Source organism: Hoplias malabaricus, chromosome 7 (genome assembly GCF_029633855.1).
Source record: "Hoplias malabaricus isolate fHopMal1 chromosome 7, fHopMal1.hap1, whole genome shotgun sequence".
Lineage (NCBI taxonomy): Eukaryota > Metazoa > Chordata > Actinopteri > Characiformes > Erythrinidae > Hoplias > Hoplias malabaricus.
Window position 1 is genome coordinate 12,489,422 of NC_089806.1, and position 17,085 is coordinate 12,506,506.

The 17,085-nt window shown below is 39.5% G+C and overlaps 2 protein-coding genes across 2 annotated transcripts in view; one reads left to right on the plus strand and one right to left on the minus strand.

Moving 5' to 3' along the window:
- On the minus strand, positions 1-15,863 carry fntb (farnesyltransferase, CAAX box, subunit beta). The gene is made up of 12 exons (XM_066676834.1): positions 15,608-15,863; positions 11,838-11,902; positions 7,513-7,585; positions 6,608-6,699; positions 5,865-6,011; positions 5,689-5,772; positions 4,636-4,722; positions 3,291-3,420; positions 1,682-1,814; positions 1,327-1,438; positions 844-958; positions 1-476 (listed from the first exon to the last, which is right to left on the minus strand). Exons 1-12 carry the CDS (start codon positions 15,710-15,712, stop codon positions 354-356), a joined length of 1,266 nt encoding a protein of 421 aa, XP_066532931.1. The 5' UTR covers positions 15,713-15,863; the 3' UTR covers positions 1-353.
- The window catches only part of rab15 (RAB15, member RAS oncogene family), an 18,791-nt gene continuing 16,723 nt past the window's right edge, over positions 15,018-17,085 (plus strand). Inside the window, exon 1 of the mRNA XM_066676836.1 lies at positions 15,018-15,108. Within this exon, the coding sequence (XP_066532933.1) occupies positions 15,096-15,108 (13 nt within the window). The 5' untranslated portion in view covers positions 15,018-15,095. The remainder of the gene's footprint in view (positions 15,109-17,085) is intronic.

Genomic DNA, 17,085 nt, shown 5'->3' on the forward strand with positions numbered 1-17,085 from the left:
ATGACAAACAGGAATCAGAAATGGAAGCAAAAGCTGTTCAAGCCTTTATTTCATCAGCCAAGAGTGAGCACCATTTAGACTTGGGGCGACATCACTAAAACATGTTAAAGAGTCTAGCCACGTGCAAGATCAAGAATTCACCCGAGGTCTGCGTATGAACACCTTTAAGAGTGACCACAACTCGGATTTGACTGGACAGGAGTCGTCTGCACGTTAACAGCTTTAGTATCTCGGCCCCTGTCGGACTGGTGCGGTTCTTACCAGCACAGATTTTGATTACAGCATTTACACACCAGGGTCCTGTCTGTGGCACAGATAACGGACTTCAATATCCCTTTAGACACAAAAGGAGACTATGACTGATCATTGGCACACGCTGTTTCTTCTGTCTGCGTTGGTACTGGGAGCTGGTGGAAATGCTGGATGGCCTGAGCCACCTTCTCTGGACAGATGTTGTACACTGGATGAGTTGGTGCCTAATCGCAGAAAGAAAATATTGCAATGAGGAAGGAAGCAATTACTCACAACAGCATCTCAGTTTGTAACATCCCATCAGACATGCGGCAGGAATGTGTAGATTATACACTGCTCACGAAACGGTGGACACTTTCCCGTCTTCCGTTTGAAGAATCGTTTATAAACCATGTCAGGGCTTTCATTTACATTCAAATAACTTCATTTACATATCTATACATATACACACACACACAGGTCTTGGTAGCGGAAGACAGTTTAGTGGAAAGCTCTCAAAGCCATTGATACAAATATTTAACATTAATATTCAAGCTTGGAATCACTTGACATTTTCTGAAACGACAAAGAGTCAAATGTTACAAGTCTTACCAGTCTGTTATCCTCTTTGCCGAGGACCAGCTCACGGTGGAGATCTTTGTTTCCAAAGTGCTGTGCTATTGAGAGTCCACTCAGACAGTAGCAGGTGTGGTAAAAGTCCCTGGACCTGAGAACATTATTTTACACCTCAGTGCACATGATTGTATTTAAATGTTCTTTATTAAAAATGTCTTCCCCTCTGACACAAGGGCACAAGTGTTTAAAAACCTGCCTTCCATCAGTTTTTACAACAGCGACTGTCCTTTGAACTTGGGGATTATTTTTGTGAGAAGTATTTGGTAATCAAAGTGTGTTCAGGTCTTTTTTAAATTCTGGTGGTGTATTTTTTCGCCTGAACTGCATTTAAACTGATGGCAGACATTTCTGCTGTGCCACTCCCCTCTACACCCATACTTTGGTAAACAGTGCACAGACAGTGTGTATGTGTTGTATGTTGATGTGCATGTGGAGATGTATGTGAAGGGCTGTACTCACTTGCCAGGTTTGTCCAGTAGTCCTCCCACAGGGTTCTGACAACAGAACAGGATGTATTCCTGTAGAGCCTGCTGCTCAAACATCCAGCTGCTCAGACTCAACGTCATATCACCTACACAAACACACACACACATCACTACACTTCACAAGTGTGACATGATCTACTTTAACATGTGAACAGTTTAAAAACAGACTGAGTGACACTTTAATGAGCCTGATATCCTGCTACTAAATAATGAAACCAATCAGTTTTAATTGTAAACTGTTAATGACACAGTGCACTGTCACTCAGTAATCTATGGGTTTCCATTGGGAAGCTGTAAAACAGAAATGGTGACACTGAAAAGTCTCTTACCATCCTGATAGAGAGCTCTGTGGAGCAGGGGCAGTAGACCAGCTTGCCAGAAAGAGTAACAGCCATCCACCAATTTGTTACAGCGTCCCTGGAATCCACCCTCAAAGCGCATCTGCCGGCTGGTGACCCAGCGCTGTGAGGTTTAGAGAGAACAGAAACGTCTGATACTACTTCACAAAGAGATAGTGTGGGGGGACTTTTAGGTGAAGGCTTGCTCTGTTTCACCAAGTCCTCCACATATGAACCTTCAACTTGCAAAGATGGAAGATCATCTCACCATTTGTTTAGAATGACGCAATGAGGAAGAGAGCCACAACACAGACATCACTAGATCAGTTCTTCTGATCTACGCATGAGTTTCGGCACGAATCTTACCCTCCATTTCCTGCTGCTGACCCAGCACTGCCACCACCACCTCCTCCATCCAGTAACTTGTTGCACCTCGCCTCTTAAAGCCAGTCCACTGTTTATTACAGTACAGTGCTATATGCAGTTGACTGATCACAAGGTCTTGGAACGGAAATGGTTCTATGTAGAGGACTAACTGTACCTTAAGGTGTACAGTACCTTCGACTGCTGAAGCCTTAGTAAAGAAAACAGGCATCATCGGTAATCTGTAATAAATGTGTTTTTATTTGCATCAAATTAACACCCAGCGTGTGTTCACTGGAGAACAAGTCAAGTGGTCTTTCTTACAAAATGTCAGAGCAACATGAGCCAACCACATCATGCCGTTTTGCTCAAAAGCAAGTTGAATACAGAGCTTCCCACAAGGTGAGAGAAGTTCTCTAAAAGGTTTCTATGGAAACCCACGACTCGAGGCTATTTCAGTTGTGATTCTGAGACTCTGACGTTTTAATATCTGCTTGGAGACTGTGAAGGCTTTCAACATTTCCTATGAATACATTCTATTAGGCTGTGGTTTGAAGATTATTAGCAGATATCAAACCCCCTTGTCCTCCATCCTTCCTGAAATAATATTTTTTCAGCCTAAATTTTGGGCTTTGTCTTTTGTCCATCAGCTTTTACGGTTTCTTCTGTTGCATGATGACAGAAGGCACTGGCATAACGTACAATGACTGGTTTTGTTTGACGTTTAGTGGCCAATACAGACATAAATTGGTGTTAATTCATTGTTTTTGCATTTTAAAGACAAGGCTAAAAACAATGAAATACATTAATGATATGTACAAGCATTGGTGTGAATGATGTTCATTATAGTAAGTGTGTGCATAACATTTAGTTATTTAGCACACATTTAAAGCCACTTTTTACTCTACTAGGCCAATGAGAACTAATCTAATTCACAGTCTGTTTGTTGCAATGAGAACACAGGACTGCGAACGATAACCACTGCAGATAAATAACTGCAAGCAGCTCCAATTATTGACATCGTTAATAGTAGGGAGTGTTGCTGTCTTGGTAGGGCTGTGTGTGTATACTGCCCATCCCCACTTCACACACAGCCATTAGGTTAGCAGTTATGTTATTATAGAATAACTAAAGGGAACAGGAAGCAGGTTGAGGAGATAAAGGCATGTAGAAGAAAGGAGACCAGCCAGTGAAGATATTCAAACAGAAACAAAATCCCAGAAGGAGGTGCACTCACTAATAAAGCCTTGAGGTCCAGCATGTGTTCCTTTCCCATGATGACCAGTGCTGCTGTGCCACAGAAAGTGTATCCGCCATGGGCTTCCAGGCCAGGCACCCCGCCTAGACCACCCTCCCAATTCTGACAGCTAGAACAAAATAGTTGTTGTCATTAGTAGAGTCCCCTACAATATTTGAGCAGCCCCCAGCTGTACCTGGGAGCCTCTTCTCGTTTTCACTGATCCACTCTGAGGAAGGACAAGCAATTAGTCAGGTTTTCAAACATACTGTCAGAAGTTTAGGTGCACTTGAAATATTTTAAACAAACCCTGTGTTCTGAGAATAACAAATGAGAGGAAAAACTTCGCAAAAACTGCTAAATTAATTGATCAATTTATGAAAGCTTTCTTGGGAACAATTTTCCTCTTGTTGATATGTCAGCACTCAAGCCTGGCAAAAAGATTCAATATGTGCGCTAAAGGCTAAGCACCAGCTCTATGAAAGTGTCAAACAAATAAATACAGTGGAATGTATTTGCCTGTGACGTAGATGGTTGACAACAACTCTAGAAGTTGCACTTAATTTAATGCAAAATGATGAAAAGGTGTGTTGTTTTTGGCTGCAATCATTCAATGTACAGTGGGTCATCTGTGAACAAATGGCCCAAAGATCCCAAAATATCCAGAAAATGGACTAAATTTGTCAACTTTAAACGGGCACTTTGGAAAGGACCATCCGCTCACTCCGTTATCTGTAGCTCATTTCACTGGCGCTTTTCCAACAATATGGGCATGTAAGGACACCAACCTCTGTAACATGGAGGTAAACAGGGTAAGGACACTCACTTCGCCTGTTTTAGTTGGTGTTAGTTAACGTTAGCTTGACTCGCTAAACTCGGTGTCTCAGATTATACTCGGCTACGTAGCTGCATTACGGAGGTTTATAGTGTCGGATGAATTCCAGTTCGACTTCGATCACATTTACAAGAATAACGGTACCTCTACATTTGAGTTTAGCTTATTGCTAGGCTATTGTCATGAATAATGTTGGTTATTTAGCTAGATACTGTCATAACAGTCCGTCATAACGGTGTTTTACCGCGGCGTTGTTCAGCTGTTGTCCACCAGTGACGTCACGGTTGCGTTCAAGAATTTCCGTAGCGAGCTCGGGTTTTTCCGTCAATTTAATAAAATTGTTTGTTTTAAAGCAAATTAAGCTGCTATTTTCATTTTTTCATTCATACTTATATCTGTCAGTAACTAAAATATGGTGAAATATTCATGGAGGTCCATTAAGTGGTGCTTAGCCTTTAAAGATGAGATGTTCACAAATTTTTTCAGTGGCATAAAGTTAAATAAAGGTACCTGATAATCCAATTGTGGGTTCCCTCAAACAGCGTTGGGGTGATGATGTTTGTGAGAGAAGCAACAGACGCAGCACAGTACGCACTCCTACACAACAGCAGACAAATATAACACAACAGCTGTTAATGCTGTTTAACACTCTCAAATGAATTAAGGAGTATAGCATTTACACGTTCAAAACTGATGTTTTTCAAACAATGGGAGTTGGACACAACTCATTTTCTGTTACTGATTAACCTTTATATTCCTGCCCTGCTGGTGCACAGTGAGGTAATCCAAAATGAAAAGGTGGTGTACCTTTTATTATTTTCTGATGGATGATGACTGAGAAGCAAGAAATTGTTCTTAAAACTTAGTGTTTCTTAATCCTGATCATAGTGTACAACTCGTGCATAATTTTAGTTTTAGTTATTCCAAAATCACAGATATGAAGTTATGAGGTGAGATATATATAGACAGAAAACATTAGCCTGTAGATTCAGAGCAGAGAAAACACTACAACATGAACCACTATGGTATTTCAAACCAGGTCTGAGATTCAAACAGTGTTTTCTAAAACCAGAAACATGAAATAATAAATTAAGTTTTAACAACCATTGTTATACTGTACATATTCGGCACAGTAAAAGTTCTAATTACACCGTCTGTATAAAAAAATGTTCTTGTGGCCTTGGAAAATGTGTTAACACAGTGATAACAGGTAGTTTTGAGAATGTAATTAAATTATATATTTTTGCTATTAAATAAATTATAAAAAAAAATGTCTTGGTGACAAAAGCAAATTATGGCACTGAGCTCATAACATTTAAATCATTTAAGTAAGGCATTAGTGAAGTCAAGGAAGTTCTCTTTCCACAAAAAAGAAAAACAAACAAAAAACAAAACAAAACCTGACCGAATGGAAAAAAAAACTGAAATGAAAGTAAAAGGAAACTACTTGGTTGGTGAGAGTGCTTTGTTGAACCAGTCTTTGTGGAATAAGAGTTCAGCTGCTGAGCTGGAGCCTGCATTTACACTGAAATGCCCTGCTGAAACCATGGCAGTGAAGCTCACCTGACATCCACCTCCCCACCCACATGCATCACAAAGGAGCCATCTGGCTGTTTCACAGAGTACAGGAAGTCCAGGAGCTTCTCTCTGGTGGGGGAGGGGAGCACAGACATGTTACTATGGCTATGAGATCAATGCGGTATATTAAAAGTGCAGAAGGTAAGCAGTGGATATGAGACCTGTTAATGACATTGTAGGCTTCCTCTGTGCCCAGGATGCACAGGGCATTTACAGCAGCGTAGGTGGGGGCCAGATGAGCATGCTGCCCTGGACCACCGGCAAAGCCCCCTGTTGCACACTGACATCGGGCCAGGAACTGACACACACTAGAGGGAAAATGGGTTATTCATCAAATCAAAGTTACATTTTTATTGTCAATATACACCACATTCCTGTGCAAAATAATGTGAGTGACTTTAAAATTGCAAATCATTAAGCTTTTAATTAATTAATCAAATAAACTTGGCATGAGATAGTTTCCCTTTCTTTAAATCATGAAAACTTACAGAGAGAAGAAGAAAGAGGGGGGAAAAAAGGTGGGTCAACACTGTTGATATGTTGTTAATACCATTAAAAGCTCAATGTTTTGCTATTTTGGGCTTTGCCCTCTACACTGTATAATACAGATAGGCATTGTTATTCAAATATATGAATAAAAGTGCTCATTAGAGTGTGTATTATTTATATTAATTATTCAGTGTGTGCAATAAAAACTGTAAAAGAAACTGGGTCACAACAAGCTCGTACTGAATATTATGTTACAAAATAGGCTTAGGAACATCTAAATGGAGCTAAACTAAAACCGTACACTCCAAGATGTAAAAGCTACAATTCTGGGGTTGGGTCTAACCACTGAAGTGTGAATAGTCTTGAGTGAGTAGAGGACTGAGTAGAATCAGTTAACAGACATTTTGTTACTCACTCTGAAGCCACAGCAGCAGGCACGGGCTCCTCCAGCAGTTCCAGACTGTGCAAGATCCAGTAACAGAGCCAAGGGCGACTGGCATCCAAACACTAACACACACACAATATTATTATTACACACAGGATCCTGCACTGTAACATGCAATTACTCAACTGCAGTGGCCTCCTAGGAGCAAAAAAGTGATGTAATACGTATTTATAAAATTTTAAAGACCTTGAAACATCTGAATCATCAAAAAACAAATGCATTTAAAAAACAAACAAAAAAAGCCCTTCAGCATTTCAAATTGCATACAGCTAATAAAATAAAATAAAATAAAAATAAAACTGTTAAACCAATGTTCAGGAATGTTAAATTAACTAATCTTGTTTTTGTTGTTAGGGCAAAATAAACGTTATGCTCATCATTTACGATAAAATTACGTAAAATTCATCTAATTACGATAATTTGATAGTAATGTTAATATTAATTTTAGGTAATCTCACAACTGAATGGCTCAAATTTGCTTCAGCATTGCCAATCACATGAAGAGATATCTTCATCAGCTTCATTCCTTACACTAAAACAAGGTGAAATAATGTTTATCACAGGTTTATTCAATGCTGTTTTCTACCCATTATCTAGGTCTCCTCCTGTCACATGCACTGTGTTAGTTAACAAGCAGGGAAGGTGAGTATGCTGTTAGTTCAGCACATTCTCCATCCAAGATATATATATATTTTCAAACTGCCACTAATATTAATAAACAGCTCACCACACTTTGAGGAGAACACTAACTGGCAATTCTATCAGCAAATGAACATCCACATAAACAATGTTTAATAATTATTTTTAAACAGGATGCCTGCTCTTTAAAAGGGCTTTCAGTGGTGTAACCAGTCTGCTCAGAAGACATCACTTACCTCATAGGCATCTGAAAGATGGCGTAAACCTTTCTTCAGATACTGGTAGTGTTGCTCTCTAAGTAAGGTTGGCCTAAAATTAGAAGAAACTGATTAGATATCAACTTTACTGGGACCGACATGAACCTTAAGGTGAGGACAAATACTTATGAAAAAATAGAATCTGAAACAAATCAGACAATCTTTTCTTTCTTTTGAAAAATGATTAACTTGTACTAAATGTCCATTCTGACAGGAAAATTAAATACATTAGTAGTCTTTCATTTTGTCCAGTAGATTTCATTTAGTTTGTCCTTTATTACAAACTATTGAAACGTCTCATTTAGGAGAACCATTTGAAAAAGAGCCAGATTGGGTAAATACTGCAAATGCTTTAAATCCATCTGTCCCTATCTTAGCAATTACACACTATATGAAGAAACCAGACTGTTTTTGTGATCATCTAGTGCACCGCTATAGCCATTAAATATCAGAAATCCCTGATGCGATGATTTAGGAATGTTTATTTTCAAAAGATACAGAGGACACAAATATTATATGTATTTAAACCAAGAGGCCAAACAGTGAGCAGGGAAACAGCTAGAAAATGTAAAATATGGGACTTACAAAATACAAAAATAGATAAAAATAGATAAAAATAAGTGTAAGATTTTACAAAGAACTACGCCTAGGAAAAAAGCATATCATCGTCGTTAGAACAAAACCTTGTATTTTGTGTGTCATTTAAATTTTTTTTCGCATAATTTGAAGATGCCAGGTTTCCTTAACATTCTTTTGAAATTTCACGATGAATAAACTGACTGAAGTGGTTCACATTACTTGAAATAAATCATTGCTACATTAACGTCAATAAATTAACTTCCAAATGTTTTTCATTCTCCTGCAAAAGTTACCACACTGGATATACCATGTTTGCAACCACAGTGACGATAATGGCTTAACAGAAGTTCAGTTGCTTCCACAACCTTATTACCATGCAGGCTTTGAAATCTGAACTGCTCCGGTTTCTAACATTAAAAATTGTCATGATGAAACCTCCCTGGTTCCTGGCTGTCAGGGAGTCAGTGTTTCTCCAAGTGCAGTGCATGAAGGTGCTGGGGCATGTCTAATTGGGTGGTGGTGGTGTTGGGGGGGAGATACCTCAGCTGAGCTACAACACAAATGAACAGACCTATAATTAACTTCAGTTTTTGGTCTGTTCCTTCCCCCTGGGGAACACAATACACAGTAATTATGGCTTAGTATGAAGTAGCATCACACTGTGTGACTATGAACGGCCCTTAATTACTTCCACATTACACTAAGATAAGGCCTCTAATTTGAATATTTGCATGCCTAAAACTGATGAACGAACATCCCATTGGCAACATACTGAATCTCAAATGGATTTCAGCTGAAATGAAGCTCTATTTCACACTGTCTCAAACTCAGCCCTGTTCTTTATATATATATATATATATATTTATTTTTTTTTTTTTTTTTTTTTTTTGCAGTAATAAAACATTTGCCACAAAGCAAATTTATCAAGCTCTTAATGACAGCCACCAAATGAGACCCAAAAACAGGAACACGAAGAAGAATCAGAGTAAAACCAAGACTCAATAGGGCCAATAATGAACAATGACAGTGCAAGAAGAATAATGAGAAATTTGCTTAAAAACATAGACAGAAGCACTGTCTATTGACTAAAATTGTGTCTATCGAGAATACATGCATGTAATTGGTGCACAAACTTAAAATGCAGTTTATCATATTAGGAGATGCGTATGCATGTTTCTCTTATGCATTTGAGATAAAGCTGGGGCTTCACTAAGTCTCGGTGGGCTGTGCTAAAAAATGTGGAGGTATTGAGTGGCTGATTAAAAAGTCCAATTGACTCATTAAAGTCTGAGCAATATATGTCAGACAGATGTGTGTGACCTTTTATAAATCAGATTAATTTGCACTAGTGCCTCAAAAGACAGGGTGCTATGAGAATTCCTTTAAGAATGTCAGCAGACAGTGGTTAGACAGAGGCACAAACCTTGGACATGCTGAAGGAATGTTTTACATCAGAATAACACATGCAAATATATTACATGGACCGAAGTATTGTGGTACACGTCCTAATTATCAAATTCTTGGGTTTCATTCAGGCCAATTGCCACGGTTGAATAAAATCAAACCCATACCATTACATTTTTAAAAGAATGGGTCATTCTTAAGAGCTCACTGAATTTGAGCGTGGGACTGTAATATGATGCCACCACTGCAATATGTCAGTTTGTGACAGGACGCCCCTCCTAGATATCCCACAAACAACTGTGTGGTATTATTAAAAAGCAGAAGAGTTTAGGCACATGACATGGGAGACCACAAAGTTACAAAGAGCGTTCACAGAGTGCTGAAGCTGGTGCATAAACATCACCAATGCTCTGCTGACTCAATATCTACAGAGTTCTAAAAACTCTTCGACATCAGCACAAAAAAAAAGGAAAAGAAAAAACTGTTCACCAGAAGCTTCATGGCATGGGTTTCCATTGCTAAGTAGCTGCATACAGGCCTTACATCGCCAAGCATAGTGCCAAGGATCATTTCGAATGGTGTATATCACGTGGCCACTGGACGGTGGAGCAGTGAAAACATGTTTTGTGGACTGATGAATCATACTTTTCTACCTGGCAGTCTAATGGACAAATCTGCTGCTTGTAAATGCCAGGAGAATATTACCTGCCTGACTGCATTACGCAAACTTTAAGGTTTTATTGAGGAGTTACACAGCTATGGGGTTGTTTTTCAGGGGGTGGTCTAAACCCCTTAATTCCAGTCAATAGACATCTCAGTGTAGAATACTAAGGCATTTTGGACAATTGTATGATTCCAACTTTCTGGGAAGAGTTCATGGAAGGCACTTTTCTGATCCAAGATGATTGTGCCCCAGTGCACAAAGCAAGGTTCATAAAAACATGGAGTGACGTGTGTGGAAGAACTTGACTGACCTGCACAGAGCTCTGACCCCAACCCCAAAGATTTACTTGTGAGCATTTTTTAATTATAATTATTCTTAATTGACAGTTTTACAGTTTGTATTTTCAACCTGCTTTGTCTTGGTTTTTGTGCTAAACAGTCTGGTCAGGAGAGCTTAAATAATTAGCTACAGATAAAGAAGCCTGCTGCTCAGTACTGAGCACCTACAGTGAAAACTATTTACAGTTGTTCTAAAGTATCAGTTCCTATTAACAGTACTACTATGGTACTACAAAGTAATAAAAACAATGTTACTTAATACCAACAAGCATTTGGTAATGCATAATATGAAGTAACCGTCATGACGATCTTGCAGCTTTAAAAGGGCAGATATAGTTAGGTGAATGTAAATAAGTTTCTTGTACATAAACCCTCAAAAAAGTAATAAAACATATCTCAGGGAAATATGTAGAATATAAGCCCTTTAATCTAAAACAAGAAAAATATTGCAGTGGTCCAATGTTACTTATGCACAGTGTCACAGGTACAGACAAATATCTAAACACAGATGTGCATTTATTTACAGCAGTAGACAAGAGAGAGAATAATGTATTAATTTCCAATTTGGTAATTCATGCTTATCAATGTTTGAAGTTCTCTTCGTTGTCTAAATATTCTCCAGATTCCTCTGCCGTGAGGAGGTAGGAATAGATAGAGAGAATCAGAGTCAGAGTCAAAAACTTATCCGTGGACTCTGGCCCAAAGCAGAACAACACAAATCAAAAATCAGGTTTGATCACTAACCTTGATGACATTTGGGACACACTTACCTGCCTTGGTGATAAAAGGAACAAGCTCATCTGATACACAGGCATGACAACAGATCATACTTCTAATCGTTTTAAACTAGAGCTGGGCGATATGACCAAAAATGTTATCATGATTTCAAATTTTTTAACCAAGTTTTTCTATATTGATTGATTGATATTTATCACAGTATTAATATTTGTCACACTGTGTGTGCATAGACATAAGCACTTGAATCAAACCTATTATAGTCTTCTTTACGTTCTCACGTTCATGCGGTCTCCTACGTTCATTTACCGTAATAGCATGAGTACAAGCGCCTGAAAGCGTGCAGCTGGCTGTTCTAACTGGGAATAGAAATGAAGGTTTATTTAGCTCTATTAACCAAAGCTTATCATTGTTACTAATGTCTTTTTATCGCCCAGCACCATTTTAAATTGAACAGCAGAACATCATCTGTGTCTGGCCATAAGCAAATGTACACTTCTCACAGGTAAAGCAATGGTAACGCAGTAGGATATTTTCACATTCTGGTCCTTCAGAATGGCCAGAGATTGTCGAACATTACTTACTGTGGAAAGCTGTGTATTTGCTGGCAAACATTGAGTACGTCTTGAATACTGCGTTCGACTTTTCTCTGGATATAATGATAAAACAGAAAACAAAAAGATGTGGTGGTGAGACAGCAGAACAGAAAAGTGACACAGGGCCAAAGCACATGCAGACAGAGGCGGCTTCCCAAAATGCGACAAGGTGAAATTTGCTTCCAAACTATTTTCTAGACATTACGGATGCACCAATCTGATAATAGGACAGAGTATTGATCCCAACATGAACACAATTAGCTGGATCGGGTATTGGATAAATAGGCCAATCCGTGGGGCATTCACTTTCAGTTCAAGTTATTTAAGCTACTTATTTTTTCTCTCATTTTCAGCTGCTACAATTTATTTTGAACTGCACTAAATGTTTACAATGTTTCATTACTGATTGTGTTTGACCAAGTTATTTGTTTACTCTCAGGTTCAGCTGATAGATTTAATTTTGGAATTGTTTACACTAACCGCAACCCTGAATTGGATAAGTGGGTACAGACAATGAATGAATTAATGAATGAATGAATTGTTTACACTAAATATTTAAAGATAAGACAAAGCGAAGCTACTAATTTTCATTTCTGGCTGATACATTTTATTTATTTTAATGTATCTTAAGACGTTTCACTCCTTTTTTTAATTTGAATACTGTGCAAATATCTACATGTATATATTTGTTATATTTTGTTACATTTATTAGTAATGTTTAAGTCAATTCTGAAGCCTTAAGTCTCTCTGAAAAGGTGAGGTTAGTTAGTTAGTTTGTATTTAACGCCATACCTGCCCATAGGGTCACGTTCATGGCAAGAAAGCTAGTAAGATGTAATTGATTTACTAATACAGTTTTATTTTACAAAGGTTGAGGCTGCCATATATTTAAGTTTGTCATGTGTGTTGCTTAAGTTTCGTTACTGATAGGAATTTTAGGAGTGCAGATGCTTTTGTATTGTTGAATAATTCTGTTATGGACTTTGCCGTTAGGATCTGTTGCCTCTTCTGGCCCCAAAAGGTGAGGTATATGTTTTATTAATTCAACAAATGTATCGGATCGGTACAGGGTAATCGACCGATACATAAAATGTAGCTAAAGGTATCGGAACTGAAAAAGTCGGATTGGTGCATCCCTAAATATTCCACACAGCTCTAGCATTCTGAACCACAGTAGGTAGACGAGATGGACAATGATAATCCTATACAGGTATGCAGTGATACTAATGCACAGTGATACTGCCAGTCAGTTACAGATTCAAATAAAAATATCAACTGACACCACAGAACGTTAGAAAACATCATGAAAATCAATGTCAGCGATATCAGTGATCCCTAGAAGGTAGGCATCACGCTGGTGGACAGTGGATCTGGTGTTTATGAGATGTTAACGTACATGCAATTACTTAGTGCTGCCACACAACATAGGTACGGAAGCCTGTTTTAACAACTCAGAAATACAAATTATAACAGCCATTTAGTAAGTCATAACAATGGGGACGTATCTCATAATAGTAACTTAGTATCTCAAATTAATGCCTTAAAATCTAATAATCACTATTTGTTAGTGTACTATGTAATTCTACAATTACACACAGTTGTCCATCTGTCACTCTGATGGTCAGGACCCCCACAGACCAGGTATGATTTGGGTGGTGGATCATTCTCAACACTGACACTGATGTGGTGGTGACGTGTTAGAATATGTTATGCTGGTACCAGTGGATCAGACACAGCAGTAGAACTGAATTTATTTAAATTGTGTCCACTCACTGTCCACTATTAGACACAACTACCTCGGTATGCAAAGTCAGAGACGCAAACATAGCTCATTTGCTTCACAGTTTGTGTTGTTGTCCTCTAGTCCTCCAACCACTTTGGCTGGATTTTTGGGTTGGTCCAGTAGTGACACTGAGTTGTTTTAAAACTAAAGCAACACCGTAGTGTCTGATCCACTGATACCATCAGAAAACACACACCACAATGCCACTGTCACTGCAGCACTGAGAATGATCCACCACCTAATATCATACCTGCTCTGTGGTGATCCTATAGGGGTCTTGACCATTGAAGAGCAGGGCGAAAGGCTTAACACAGCATGCAGAGCAACAGACCAACAGCAGTCAGTAATTGTACAACTACAGAATGGTCAGTAGAGCTGATAAAATAGACAATGAATGTAGAATATCAGTGTGTGGTCACAGGCATTGTTGGTCACAATTATAGAAAATCAATTCTTAACTTTTGAGACACACTATATTGCCAAAGATATTCGCTCATCTGCTTTTGCATGCATATGAACTTGAGTGACATCCCATTCAGCAAAATCAGCTTCAAATCTTCTGGGGCGGCTTTCCACAAGGTTTAAGAGTGTGTTTAAGGGAATCTTGACCATTCTTCCAGAAACCCATTTGTGAAGTCAGACACTGATGTTGGAGAGAAGGCCTGGCTCGCAGTCTCCACTCTGTTCTACTGGGTTGAGGTCAGGGCTCTGTGTAGGCCAGTCAAGTTCTACCATATCAAACTCACTCATCTATGTCTTAATGGACCTTGCTTTGTGCACTGGTGCACACTCATGATGGAACAAGTAGAGGCCGTCCCCACACTGTTCCCACAAAGTTAGGAGCATGAAATTGTCCAAAATCTGTAGGTATACTGAAGAATTAAGGAGTTCCTTTCACTGAAAGTAAGGGGCAGAGCCCAACTCTTAAAAAACAACCCACACCATAATCCCCTCCTCAACCAAAATTTACACTTGGTACAATGCAGTCACACAAGTACTGTTCTCCTGGCAACCGCCAAACCCAGACGTCCCAGAACGTCTCTACTGCTCTAGACTGCAGTGGTGGTGTGCTTTACATCACTGCGTCCGACACTTTGCCTTGATTTGGGGGATGTAGGCTTGAATGCAGCTGCTAGGCCATGGAAACCCATTCCATGAAGCTCTCTATGCACTTGTCTTGATCTAACATTTAGGCCACATGAACTGGGAGGTCTGTAGCAATTGACTCGGCAGAAATTTGGCGACCTATGGGTCTCAGCATCAGCTGACCCCACTCTGTCATTTTACAAGCCACTTTGTGGATAGGTTGCTGTCATTCCCAATCATTTCCATTTTGTTATAATACCACTGACAGTTGTCTGTGTAATATTTAGTGGTGAGGAAATGTCACGACTGGACTTGTTGCACAGGTGCTTTGATGTACACACCTGTGGCCATGGAAGAGATTGGAACACCTGAATTCAATGATTTGGATGGGTGAGTGAACACTTTTGGCAATATGGTGTACCAAGTCATAGGTGTGAGACACTTGACCGTTACGTTACTAAATGGCGACTGTGCTTTCTGTAAGTGACTCGGGCGGGTTTATTTGTTGTGGGCTGAACCGTTAAAAGAGGAGAATCTCGGCTAACGGCACGATACACCGCTACGGCGCCACAACACAACGGTAACCACTGTAGCGTTTAAGGTGGACTGGGGAATAGGGAAAAGAACAGGCGAAATATTCACCAACATCAACTCTCCTCTGTGATTAGCCAGCGATAACTATACTGCAGCAAACATATACGCAGACTGTGGTCACCAAATCCCAATGAGAACTAAGTTAAAGAAGTTAGCAGGTGCCATGCCGTTAGCTGTATTTTGATTGTTTCCCTCTGGATTATCGGCCCTAATAGAAACGTTTAGATCGGTGCTAGTTATACACATCTTCTTTAAAGTCGTATTACAGTGGAAACTAGAGTTAATCCGCTCTCACCTGCTCTACTGAAGTGACTGTCTCAACGCCATCATCTTTAAACAACTCCGACTGGTGAGAGTCACTAAAGCACCGCAGAGGCTCGGAGACGGGCTCCATACTCATAGACAGAAAACAGCGAAGGGTTACAATACGATACACACTCGAGAAGCCTGTTATTTAGCGAGAAAAGTTGGTATTTCTCCCCTTTAATATGTGGCGCTAATAGTTTTCTTCCTTACGTCTTCTCTCTGTTTTTGAGCGGTTCCGCTGATCTATAAACTGTAACCCGCCTGGACTCTAGGGACAGTATGAGTTGTAGATCTGCGTTATGAAGCGCTGATTAGCCTGGGCCACAGTTCGGCCACTACGGCAAGTCGGAAAGATCAAACCATGTAAAAGAAAACGCATTAGCTCTGCAAATCAGCCAAATCCCAAATGCCTACACACTCTCTACCTAGTGCAAATAAAATACAAAATATTAATTCATTAATTTATCTTTTACAAACACTTTATCCTGGGAATCAGGCAGTGGTTATTCTCACAGACCCAAGGCAAGGATCAAACCCAGGACCACAGGCCAACAGTGACCCGTAGCACCCCCATGCTGAGAAAATTTTTGGTGTGTTCTCCCTGTGTCTGCATGGGTTTCCTCTGGGTGCTCCGGTTTCCTCCCACAGTCCAAAAACACACGTTGGTAGGTGGATTGGCGACTCGTGTGAGTGTGTGTGTGTGTGTGTATGTTGCCCTGTAAAGGACTGGCGCCCTCCAGGGTGTGTTCCCAGGGTGTGATCCCGCCTTGTGCCCAATGATTCCAGGTAAGCTATGGACCCACCGCGACCCTGAACTGGATAAGAGCTTACAGATAATGAATGAATGACATCTGCATATCATCAGTGTCAGAATCAAAAAACCTCTTATTTCTTAAGCGGTAATTTAACAGAACAACAAAAGTTGTAAAAATTATTGTAAGTTGAGGATTGGTGTGTGTGTGGTGTTTGAAAATAATGTAAAAAAGATACACAAACTAGAGACAGGGAGTTTAGGTTCAAGTAAAACAGGCCTTATTGTAATTTTAGCTTTACACAAGCACCCAGTTAAATAAAACATAATTTCTCCACAATCATGGTGCAAACAGTGAAATATACACACCTTAACCCTTTACACCCCTAAAAACACATCTCTGTTCATCAAAATGACAGATTTAGAAGTTATTTCCAAGAAAGAATTGCAGCTAGTTTCATAAATGTACCTTAGATATAACTTCATCCGCGTATATGAATACAGTTTTGTTTTAGTCCCTGACCCTATCTCCACAATCCCCACCAGTGCTCGCCTGAAGCTTAATTCCCACCCTGCAAGTTCATGGGATAGTCCCATTAGGTTCATTCATTCATTCATTCATTCATTATCTGTAACCCTTATCCAATTCAGGGTCGCGGTGGGTCCAGAGTCCACCTGGAATCATTGGGCGCAAGGTGGGAATACACCCTGGAGGG